Source organism: Cryptomeria japonica, chromosome 3 (genome assembly GCF_030272615.1).
Source record: "Cryptomeria japonica chromosome 3, Sugi_1.0, whole genome shotgun sequence".
Lineage (NCBI taxonomy): Eukaryota > Viridiplantae > Streptophyta > Pinopsida > Cupressales > Cupressaceae > Cryptomeria > Cryptomeria japonica.
Genome location: NC_081407.1, coordinates 906,135,303 through 906,146,962, shown reverse-complemented (window position 1 = coordinate 906,146,962; position 11,660 = coordinate 906,135,303). Strand labels below are relative to the sequence as shown.

Sequence of the window (11,660 nt, the reverse complement as noted above, 5' to 3'; positions counted from 1 at the left end):
CTATGATTAATTTCACAATTCTAAATTTTTTTACCTGTGTTTCTGAAAAGAATTTACACGCTATCTACAACCAGCGGCCTCACCAAGACTATCGATCTGCAAGACCATGATGTGCGTACGTAAAGAGCTTCTCCAAACCCTGGCTCAAGGACTGCAAACAAATACTATTCGATTCGGCTCAAAGATTTCTACAATTCACCAAAGGCAAGACAACTCAAGCATTGCAACACTCGATGATGGAAGCCAAATTTTGCCAAAGGTAGCTTCTTTTTTTTGGTGTAGAATTTTTAACGAGGGTTTGGGGTAATTGGAGAGGAATTTTTAGCAGGGGTTTTGTTAATGATGTCAAATTTCAGGTTATTATAGGATGCGACGGTGGCAAAGTGGCTAGGGTTTGGATCCCCAAAAATGGCTGGACGCTCTACGTTTCTAGGGTTAGGGAGTTTTCCGCAGGGCCAATTTATTCCCGGTTTTACCTGAGCTTTTTTATTATGATTTTATTTGTATTTTTTAATGTAAAAGTTAAAATGTAAATTGTATCAATTTTAATATAGTTTAATTTATTTTGAACTTTTTACTTGAATTATATAGTATTAATTTTTTAAATTTAATTTATTTCAGAATTTAATTGTATTTATGTTCAATTTATATAATATTTTTTTTGTTAATATTGAATTTATTTTTCAATTAATGTTATTATTGTTTTTAATATCAATATTTAATATTCTTGTATAATATTATAAAATAAAATAACATCCTCCCCCATGTTTTACACAAACATCTGCATTTGTACAAATCAATTTTGCCTGTTTTTGGCACTAGGCAGGGACTCATGCTGCCTCACAGTTCTTGTTGTCAAAATGTCTTCTCTTTCATAACTTCACTCACTTCACCATTTCTATATAAAATAAGATTGCATATAATCTAGCTGTCTAGGATTTAGATGCTTCCCTCTCCTCCAAATTCATACACATTCACCAAGTCATCAACAAAAACTAGATACAATATGCCTCTTCTTTTCCTAAAAATATCTTCTCATTAATTAAAAAAAATCACTTTACTATTTCTATATAAAAGAAAATTACATATAATCTAATTATGGATAACAAATCTAAACACACTCACTAAATCATCAACCAAAACTAGATACACTATGTCTCTTATTATAGACAGTATATCTCTAAACAAAACCAGACAAGAATAAAGAAAAAAAACACACAAGAACAGATTTCAAGATTACTCTGGTAGTGCTTGAAATCTCAGCTTTATATCTTTTAAATCCAATCCATTCATCATTCATTGTCCAAAGAAAAACTTGAACAATTCAACTAAAACAAATATCCCTCATATTCACATCAAACAAAATGATGTTCTCTTTATGCTCTGCTACAGTAGAACCCAAAAAAAAATCTCAGGAATTCAAAAGAAAAAACTCCTTGTACAACAATTAACTGTTGGTGAGTTGTGTTGCAGAATGCAGGGGAAACAGAGGAAGCAGCTTTGGCTTGCTTTTCACAGAATTTGGTGAATCCCCAAAACTGAACTTCTCTTTTTCTTCCTTTCTCAAACATGAGGATTGCTCACAGGAAGAGCATGACTGGCTGTAACAAGTGAACAGATTAGGCTCAAGAGGAGTGACTGGACTGAGCATTACAGGGGATGATGAAACATAACCATTACACTCAAACAATAACCTGTTATGAGGATCACTTAGACCCAATTCAATCTCTAATTTTCTCTGAGCTTTGTTTCTTTTCTGGATCTTGAAATCTGATTTGGTCCCTGCTACTGGACTACCTTTCTTTGAATTTCTTGCAGGGATGGTGAGAGGAAGCTTGGTCCCCTCTGGAAGACCAGTAAGTTTCTGCACAAGCTCCTTGAAGCCATGGATATCTGTCTCAACAAAGGTGCAGGACTCCATTTCAGTCTGCTTGGATGGTGTTGAACACAGAGACCCCCATTGATTGGGGCATGCACAAATGGCTTGAGATTTTTCCATGGTTTTTTTTTTCTGGATGAAAACAAGACAGCAATTGAGTCGTATATAAAGACAACCAAAAAACAATGTCGAAATCTATGTAAATATGTAAACTAACTATAACAGCTACTAATACGCTTCCCCTATATAAAAATCCAACAGTGGATTTCTTCCCCTATATAAAGATCCAACAGTGGATTTATTCAACAGTTCGAATCACTGCAATAAGATGAAAACAAGTACAATGTATTTGAGAAAGAATGGTAAGAGTTGGGTTCAGGGATTCAAGCTGGTAAAAAACGTGCATGCATATTTAATATAAAGAGTCAATTTTCTGACTTCATATGATTTGAGAGTGTTGTCGACTAATTCTCATGGTGATGTCAAAGTTTGGGAAGCTTCTTGTGTATAAATCACTCCTCTTGACTATGTGCATGTCAAGACATGTGCAGGTATATCGTATTCGAGAGGCTTCCATTTCACGTTCATATGATCAAGGTTCAGTTTCATTTTCTCTTTCTTTTTTTTAATATAAAATTAATATTTTTTAAATATTAGAATTAAAGATGGAAAGGAAATAAATGTTAAAAAATTGAAAATAATTTATGGCAAAGTAATTGCAATGATGAAAATTGTATTTTCATATTATTTTTTATTTAGTTTTATATTTTTTTTGGTTGTATCTTTATTTTTATTAGGGGTTTTATGTTTGGGTTTGTTTTGATTTCTCATTTCTTTTTTAATCTTTTAGAGATTGAATATGTCTTTGTTTGTATATACTCATCATGTTTTAATTATAGTTTTTTATTTATCTCTTTCATCTCACTCACCTACTCATGGAAATATGTCGTTCCAAAACTATTAGGTCATCTTCCTTGACAAATATGCATGCATATGTTTATGGTTTGACATGTTTCTATCTTTTGTAACCCATGATCCGTCCATTCTTGATGCTCTCGTGACCTTTAATGCTATGGATGAAAATGTGCTTTTTATGAAGGTGTTCTTAGATATCATGTATTAGTTTTTTCCTCCGCTAAGTTTCTTACAACTCATCTTTTCTTTTTAGACATCTTTAGTTATCCATAAGACTCATGTCATTCCTACTCTTATATGGTTAGTGATAATGATATGTTGGATACTCATTAGGTACCTTCACCATTTAGTAATATATGATATTCAATGTAGAGAGGTTGCACCTCCTTTACCTATTCATGACATTGTTTGTACTTTATGGCGGTATTTTTCCTCTACATTTCATGATACTTTAAATCGATTTAACCATGTTTTTTAGATGAAAAATTATCTTTTAAATATGATGATGTGATTCATGATGATCAATCTCCTACATCTCATGCTCGTCATGACGACATACCTTATCATGATACTTCTTTAGTTCTTCATGTGGACAATTGTGATACTATTGCAGTTCATCATACACTACATGATGACATTATACGATGCAAATCAACAATTGTGAACATCAAAAGGGATGGGTATAATAGGACAATCCAACAAAAAGGGTAAAATATATCCTAGAATTTCTTATCCTCGACTAAATTCTTAATCAATATTGATAATTTGTGGCTATATTAGGAGAGATTTACTTTGAAAGATTCAAATCTAAGAGCAAGATGATTGACTTTGGAATTTCAAGATACACTACTATGGAGCAATAACACTGGTATCTTATCTAACTAATATCTAGTATCCAAATACATAACTAAAATAAAAAAATGGATCAATAATATTTTGGATAAATAATACACAAGTAGGGATAAAAGGGAAGGTGTTATAGGTAGTCTCTAGTTTGTGGTATCCCCAATATACTTCTCTCATTCGTAAATAGTCTCATCTCCATATTTTAGAGTGCTAAATATGAAGGATTATGACCACTTCCATAACCCATTATTCCATTTATGAGGAACATGGTAACTTCCCAAGGCTAACCACTTATTGATGTATCATAAAATTTAGATAATTGAAGGTTACTTTAGAGAAGGATATGAAAAAATATTAGAGGGCATTTTTGATATACCTAAAGGTATGTGTAAGTGCACAACTATATATAGATTGTGTCTAAGACCTAGGTATCAGAACCAAATACTCTTCACTTCAATATATGGTATTTATTTGGAATTTATTTTATCTAAGTATAATGACTCTTTTGAGGAAATTTGGAAACTAGTGGCATAGGGTTTTAACCTATAATGAAAAATTAATTGGTGAATTTTTTTTTAATAGTAAAACTCATAATAGTTTAATGTGACCATAACTGCAACCACTTTCTAATCACCAAGATCCCTCTAGGGTGAGGTGGGAGCATATGATGGATATTTATAGAAAAATCTATACTAGTGAATATACATGTAGAAGTAGCCATAGAAAGAGACTTTGTGCCACTTGTAATGAACTTATAAATAAAATAAATTGGACACAAAAAAATGTAGAAATGAAAAAAATAGAATGTTTTTTATTATCCTCACACCTCTACATTAAGGGGGAAACCTCCCAATAGAATATACTTTCCAATTATAAATATTCAAGATATCTTTCATTTACAAATTCATTACAATATATAGAGTCTTGAAAAATACAACTCTTACCATCACATGCTTGTGGGATAAAAACATTATTCTAACTAAAGAGTGAGATGACTTATAAAACACTCGCATCCATCTTTATTTAGTATTTATCTATGGGTGACTTCAAATCAAATGGACCCAGTTAATACTAACTACCCTATAGAAAAGTAGGATTCATAAAAAAGGGGTGGACACACACACACACACACATACGAGTTGCCAAGGATACCACCTAATGGAGACCTTTTAGTTTGACCTAACTAACATGTTTCAATTATATTGAGATTAACTCACTATATGGTTACCATGTGATATCTACTAGAGATAATTAGTCGAAGATTTAATGTCATCTTGAGAAGGCAGTCCTTTCTCTCAATCTCCTAAAGTAACTAGGTCCTATTCAAGTAGAATCAGTCTACCTACTTCTAGTGTCAATGATAATAAAAAATAATGAGGAATGTGGGTATGCTCATAAACTCACATATATAACAATGACATGACCCTAATACCTATATTGGAACCATCCATGGACCTATGCATTTGTATAAATGAGCCAACATGCGCTTGTCATATGCAAAGAGGCCTTATTTCCCCTCAATATCTTAACATATCTCTACTAAGTCATATGGTATTGTTTATCCCTTTCCATACTACAAGATGAGGAAAAGTAGCCACTTACATGCATAGGATGCAATACCCATGATAACATCTACATATAGTGCATCATCATGACATGTGCAGTAATGACATAAATCATGGCCTTTTTGTTGGTTGCTAATTGAATTTATTGGTATTAGATTCTTATCTCTATACCTAAGTGGTCAAATTAAATGTATAAATTTCATGATATAATAACATGAGATATAAAAAGAATTAGATACCTCTAGAAATTCTCATTCTTAGTTTGTTGGCATGAAACCATAAACAAATGAAGGTATAACTATAATCATAGTTAGTAGAGAAATATTAGTGATGAAATCTATTCCCTTTGTAGTTGGTTTCATGCAAAGGATGCAAGAAATTAGACAAGAGGTGGAAAATATATGATCATTTAGAACCCAATAAATATGTAATAAGTGATAAATATCATTATGTGGCAAAATGTGATGAGTTAATAAGACTTATATTAGAAGAAAAATATGAAGATGAGAAATAAGGTATTTGTATTATTCTCCCAACAAGGTCCACAAACATGTGATAATAGTCATAAGTATGAAATAACACCATCTAAGCATTACAAATATGATAATCATAGGCATAAGTGTTGATGTAAATGTTATTTCAATCAAGGGGCTATGGGTTGAAATCAAGATGAGAAATTAAGTTTAGCTAGCTAGTCACAACTATAATTTTATTTAAATTATTTCAAATGTATTTCATTCTAAAACATCATACATCTTGCATATATTTTAGAAATAAAATGAATTCATAATCATACAATTCATCTTAGGCCTGTTAATGGGCATCTGAGGGCTAATCTTCAGAGTTAGGGCCAATCAATCCTTGAGTGGACTCCACCAGAAAAGGGGTGGATTAAGATTAATTTTGATGGCGCATCAAGGGGCAACCTGGGGGTTTCTGGTGTTGGGGTGATTGCTCGAGATGATTGGGGTGACACGCTGGCAATTGGTGCTAAAAGACTGGTGGATGGGTCGAACAACGTTGCTAAGTGTCAAGCAGCGTTAGAAGCTATTCTAATGGTTGGGAAACTGGGAGTGAAGAAACTCCATTTGGAAGGAGACTCTCAAGTTGTGGTGAGCGGGATAGCTCGAGGCTGAATGGAGGCGTGGCACTTAGACAAGAAGGTCTGAAGAATGCAACTTCTTTTGGGCGGTTTTGAAGATTTTAAGGTGACTCATGTCCTCTGGGAAGCAAACTTGGAAGCTGACAAACTATCAAATGTGGGAGCGAATGGCTCCTTAGAAAATAATTTTAGTTTGTTCGAGGACTTTAGAAATCTTAGTCCCCTCAATTTTGAACTTAGTAAGATGGCTCACCATAGAAAAGTGAACCTGAGCTCGATTTGAAGTGACCTTTTGAAGCCATGGTACTGTGGGATTTAAGATCCTCGTAGAGTGTGATCTACGATGTTTTTGCAAGTGGCCTTGCGGTGATGGATGATGATGGAGGCGATCCATGTGAGTGACTGGCGATGATGCTTAGTTTTCTGTGAGGCATGTGGAGTAATCATGACATGTGATGGTGGTGCCTTTTAAAGGCTTTTGTGTTTCGTTTCCTGGCATTTTGTGGTGGCTGCTTGGTGGTCGGCGGAGTGGGCAGGTTTTCTTTTGTGCAGTAGTGAGAAAGGATGGAAGTAAATTTTTCTTTGGTGTCAGATGGGCAATTGCCTACATTTCGTGGGCTGATCTCGAGGATTAGGTTGATGAATGTCTTCAGAGTGGATGGTGAAGACTTCTAGGGGGCTATGAGGTTGCTGTTTGGAGAGGAATTCCTGACTCAAGATTGGCGGCCGAGAACAAACCTTGACATTTCATCGCTTTTTGCTGCTCTGGCCTTGCAGGTAGGTAAGTCGGTGGAGGAAGTGCAACGGGTTTCTTCCCTGGCATTGAGACCCAAATGGGCGGGTGGCTTGCAGGATGTGGTGGCCCGTGTTGTCATTGGCGAGGGGTTGAAGTTGGTGGAAGGCCCGCGGAGGAGAATTGGGGTGGATGAGGGGGCACTGCAGCCCTTTGTCATCTGGTCGGCTTCCTAGTCGGTTGCACTACAGGTGGAAGAAGCAAGGATAGGTTGGGGCCAGATTGTGGAGTTTGTGCGTAAACTGGGGCCGACTGAATGAGTGAAGATTCATGGCAAGGTGACCCCATTCGGTCTGAGGTCCCTCTAGACGCAGATGGGAGGCCTTTGGTTCATCACCAGATTCCAAAGAAGTAGGTGAAGGTGGTGGAGCGTGGGTCTCTGTGTGGAAGCAGGCCAGGAACGATGCCAGGTGGAGGGAGCATGCTGCAGGAGGCAGGAACCAGCAGGGGTATCCCCAATTTTTCAAGAGAAGAGGCATTGGAGTGGTTTAGTAGATAGGTTCTATGGGATGTTAGGGGCCTTTTTTAGTGTGTTTTTTTTGTGGCTGTAAGTGGCCTTTTGTGGTTGTTGGCCATGGTGGGATGGTGTCTTGTTAGGTTCCTTGTTGTAATAAGGGCATGACCCCATAGTTTGGCAAAATGTCTTTCTGCTCTTTGGATGTAATACTTTTCTATTTTAAGTAATATATATTAATCTGTTATCAATAAAAAAAAAATCATACAATCCATCTTTTCTACATAGATTACAAGAGTTTAATCTTGGATCTAATATGGTATCAAATCCACTTCTAAGCCTATTTGATTTATAAAAATGGCAAAAGACTAAAGTGTTGAGAAAGAAGAAATGACCCCATTCTATGAAGATGTCAAATCCAATATGGTTGAAGATGAGTATTCCAATAACCAATTTTGTTTGAGTACTAAGCACATAGATAGGAATACAAGATGGTTGTTTGTTATCATTTCAATGATTAATGTTATATATTTTAATTTTGACTACAAAATGTTATGGGTCATTTCAAAATCTCATGCCAAAGATGCCATATCATCCTTGGGGAAATAATACTCCTCATTATTTCCTAGAGGGGAGACCAACATGGAACTCATAAAAATGCCATTTCACAATTGACAGTCCTTCAACTTTACGTTTACAACTACCAGCATAGTGGCTTATTCTAAAATGTGTGTCCACAAATCTAGGCATGACAAATATATTTTGTCATTTATCATTATTCATAAAATGATGGCTAATGTAAGACAATTCATGTTGAACATTCACCAAACAAATTAATTTATATCATTTTCCAACATAATATTTTTGGCATCCAAATTATACAAATTTAAAAGCCTAGTTGATAATTTTCTTAATAACTTTTTTCTTTGAATCAATGGATAATTTTCTCAACAAATTATTATTAATATTTAGACTACAGGAATCAAGTAGCCCCCCTTTAAATTGCAGTGTGCCTGGTAAAATTTTTAACATCATGACTCATCATTTAGTACCACGTGAGTTGGGCTAAGACTAGACCTCATGCTTTACCATAGGAAGCTCTTGCCAATCAAGCTAGGCCCCTAGCCTTTCCCAACAAATTATTTTATTTTTGTGAATCAATTTATATTTTTCCAAGTAAAAATAACTTTTATGAATATGTACACAAATTTCCCATGGAGATTTTTTTTTTCAAAAATAGACATCAATTTTCTATGAAAATTAATTTGATATAACTTTTTAGGGTTTTTTTCTTAAAGTTATCACTAAATGATGTCTCTTCCAACATGACACATGGGACTACTTCTATGTTATTGATTGATAAAACCCTAAGAATACTTTAAATGCACGTGTTCATTGACCTATGAAGAGAACGATTGTGACTATAGTGAACATTGGGAAATATCACATCCAATGTGCAAGAATAATTCAAGTATTACATTCATAGAATAAGAAAAATCATTTTTTTAAAAAATTATATATTTCTATTTATTTTCCAATAAAGTTTTTTAGACGTAAATATTAATTTTGTATCCATCATTAATCATAATACAAACCAAAACATTCTATGGACCCTCCTATCCCTATTTGATAAAATGGTTTGCATTAGGTTGATATGTACATACTCATTTGTGAAGACGATATTTACAATATCTTTTGTAGAGACCCATTTTTTATAGATTAAAAAAGCTATCATTAAGAATATTCTACTCACAATATTTACAACACCATATGATTATTTTTCATGGGTAATCATAATAAACCATGGAAATAAATTATTAATGAATGTTAGGAATCAAATAATGCATCTATAATAGTGTATTTTTATTGGTTTTATTTGTACTGATATATTTTATAAAACAATTCACATATGAACGACATCATGGCATATATTTTATTTTGTATTAGAAGTGCTTATACAAAATTATCACTATATTTTCTATTTGAAAGTGACATATTATCAAATTGTAGAGGGCTTCCCAAATTCTCTTAATACATGCATTGATAATATACAATTTTAACCTATGTGAAACATGTTGATTTTTTTCCAAGTTGTATATAGTAATTCATTACCAAATATTAGTTTTTGGGACATGTCAAAGAATTCAATCTACTTGGCGTACAACTAAGTCCATTCTAATTTATCATGCTTTCCAAACTCAAGTATCATTCTTCGGGATATAATTAGAGGTAAGAAAACATCAAGCTAACCAGTACTACCTTTTATGTGGCAAATATAAAATTGTAACAATAGGAGGCTGTCACGAACCGTATTTATCTATAATTATTTAATTAGGAAAATAATGCTCATTTTTCGCTTATGAAATGAAATTGAAATGGAAATGAAATTTTAAGTGAAATTAGATGATAATGAAATGGAAATTTAAATGCAATGAAATGATTTAAATTGATATGTAAATGCAATTGAATGATTAGTATTATTTTATTATGAAATTTTGGATCGTCATTGCTAATGAGCAATCAAGTCCAAGTGAATGTAGAAACAGGTGAACGCAGATGAAAGCAAGAACATGGTTTGGGTAGAATTGTTTTAGTTATTGGACTTCGGTAGAATAGATGGAATCTCACACACCACATTAGATCTTGTTGAATGCATCTTGCATATATGAGTGTGTTAAATGACTTTAAATAGAATGCTTGTTTAATTTTGGAATGATGAAGTTCTTATACAACTGCTCAAAACTGAATTCATATTTAAAGAAAAATAGATTGATTTGAACGTTTTTAAAGTGACTTTGTACATATTTGATTCATTGTTAATGCAGATGGAGTTTTATATTCCGAATAAATGGATGAATGCTATGTTTATTTCTCATCAATTTATGAAATATATGTGTGTGTGTGTGTGTGTGTGTGTGTGTGTGTGTGTGTGTGTGTGTGTGTGTGTGTGTGTGTGTGTGTGTGCATATATATCTATATTAGTGGTCTCGATATACATATATATGTATATTTGAATGAATGACATGAATATTAAAATAATTGAGAGTATGCATACACACACACACACACACACACACACACACACACACACACACACACACACATGCATATCGACTTGCCAATATTATGCATTTATTACATCGAATAAGGTAATGCGAAGTGGGAGTCAATGTTGATATTGACTATTCCACGTAGCATGTCGTATGGCAAGGAGGGAAGTCGATAGTCAATATCAACTATCCCAAGCAATCTCATAACAACTGCCCAAGTAGCAAGTAATTCATCTTTGTAGATTCAAAACCCCACGTAACTTTGTGTATTAATTACAGTATCAGTCGATATACAGTGATCGATTGTGTGTTGCCAGTCGAACTCATAGAGTTCGAAGTTGTTTAGGATTACAATTGCCATGCACATGTGGTAAATACTAGTTGCCACTTGCTGAATTAACTATGACGTGCTAAGTATTTAGCAGAGGACATAGTCAATATGGTTAATGTGAGCCCGAAACTAGGAGAAATTGTAGTTGGAAAAATAGTATAAATAAGATTGTTGTCTTGGTAAAACACACACAACGACACACCGTCAGAAAAGGAAGAAGAATATACGAAATTCAGAAGGAAGGCAGAGAAGAGAGAAGTTACGCAGTCAATAGATTTTCATAGAAGAATCAGTTGGAATACAACAGAGTTAACAGGTAGGGTCTCATTCGAATGATGTTTTATTGTGGAAATCTAAAGAGATAAAGTTTGAATATAACTAGATTAAGATGATATCGTAGGAAAATATTAGAATCACAGTTTTTAAAGTTGTGAATATGAAAATCATATCGATTGGCATCAAAATACATTTCTTGTAAATTATATATACGTATATGCACTAAGGAATTATTTCTCTAAATTTGATGATATACATAAGTGTAAATCTGAGAAATTAGACAACCAAACCTTCTAGAAACATATAGGAGGATAGAGAACTTGTGCATTGTAAATTTTGAATTCGGAAAACATAGAAGATGAAATATTGTATAATGAGTTATTGTATGTGGAAGCCTATTTTGATTTTTATGAGAAATAGATAGAAATAATGTGTACTCATAACTTCTA

At 33.6% G+C, this 11,660-nt stretch overlaps 1 protein-coding gene across 1 annotated transcript; it reads right to left on the bottom strand.

Annotated features, from left to right (window-relative positions):
* Positions 1-1,447: 1,447 nt before the first annotated feature.
* Positions 1,448-1,921, bottom strand: LOC131067008 (VQ motif-containing protein 11). Its single transcript, XM_058001921.2, has one exon. It carries the CDS (start codon positions 1,919-1,921, stop codon positions 1,448-1,450), a length of 474 nt encoding a protein of 157 aa, XP_057857904.2.
* Between the last annotated feature and the right edge of the window lie 9,739 nt (positions 1,922-11,660).